Source organism: Penaeus monodon, chromosome 23 (assembly GCF_015228065.2).
Source record: "Penaeus monodon isolate SGIC_2016 chromosome 23, NSTDA_Pmon_1, whole genome shotgun sequence".
Classification (NCBI taxonomy): domain Eukaryota; kingdom Metazoa; phylum Arthropoda; class Malacostraca; order Decapoda; family Penaeidae; genus Penaeus; species Penaeus monodon.
The window spans coordinates 13,528,888-13,529,198 of record NC_051408.1 but is presented as its reverse complement, the minus strand read 5'-3'; the positions used below and the strand labels follow the sequence as shown (position 1 = coordinate 13,529,198).

At 49.8% G+C, this 311-nt stretch overlaps 1 protein-coding gene across 1 annotated transcript in view; it reads left to right on the top strand.

The window, feature by feature from the left end:
• Positions 1 to 139: 139 nt before the first annotated feature.
• Positions 140 to 311, top strand: part of LOC119587798 (nephrin-like) — a gene marked incomplete at its 5' end in the record, with an annotated part of 30,391 nt that continues 30,219 nt past the window's right edge. Inside the window, 1 exon segment of the mRNA XM_037936496.1 lies at positions 140 to 275. Coding sequence (XP_037792424.1) covers positions 140 to 275 — 136 coding nt within the window.

Genomic DNA, 311 nt, shown 5'->3' with positions numbered 1-311 from the left:
AAGTTAACAAATCTAGTACCCACACCCCACCCTTCCTCCATCTTCAAATCTCAAATGAACCCAAGAAAATCTGCAAATAAGCCCAAGAAAAGTGACCTGAATCATCCCCTTTATCTAACCCGTCTCTCTCTCCCCACAGAATGGCTCTCGGAATGGACGGTAGTGCGAGGTCAAGCCGAATTGCCGTGTATCGTACCCATGCCTATGGACAAGACAGACAAGCCACTCTTGGTGCTGTGGTACAAGGAGAGCCAGGCCACCGTGCCCATATACAGGTGAGGGGGAAAAGGCGACTGTGTTCTGTTCCTTTG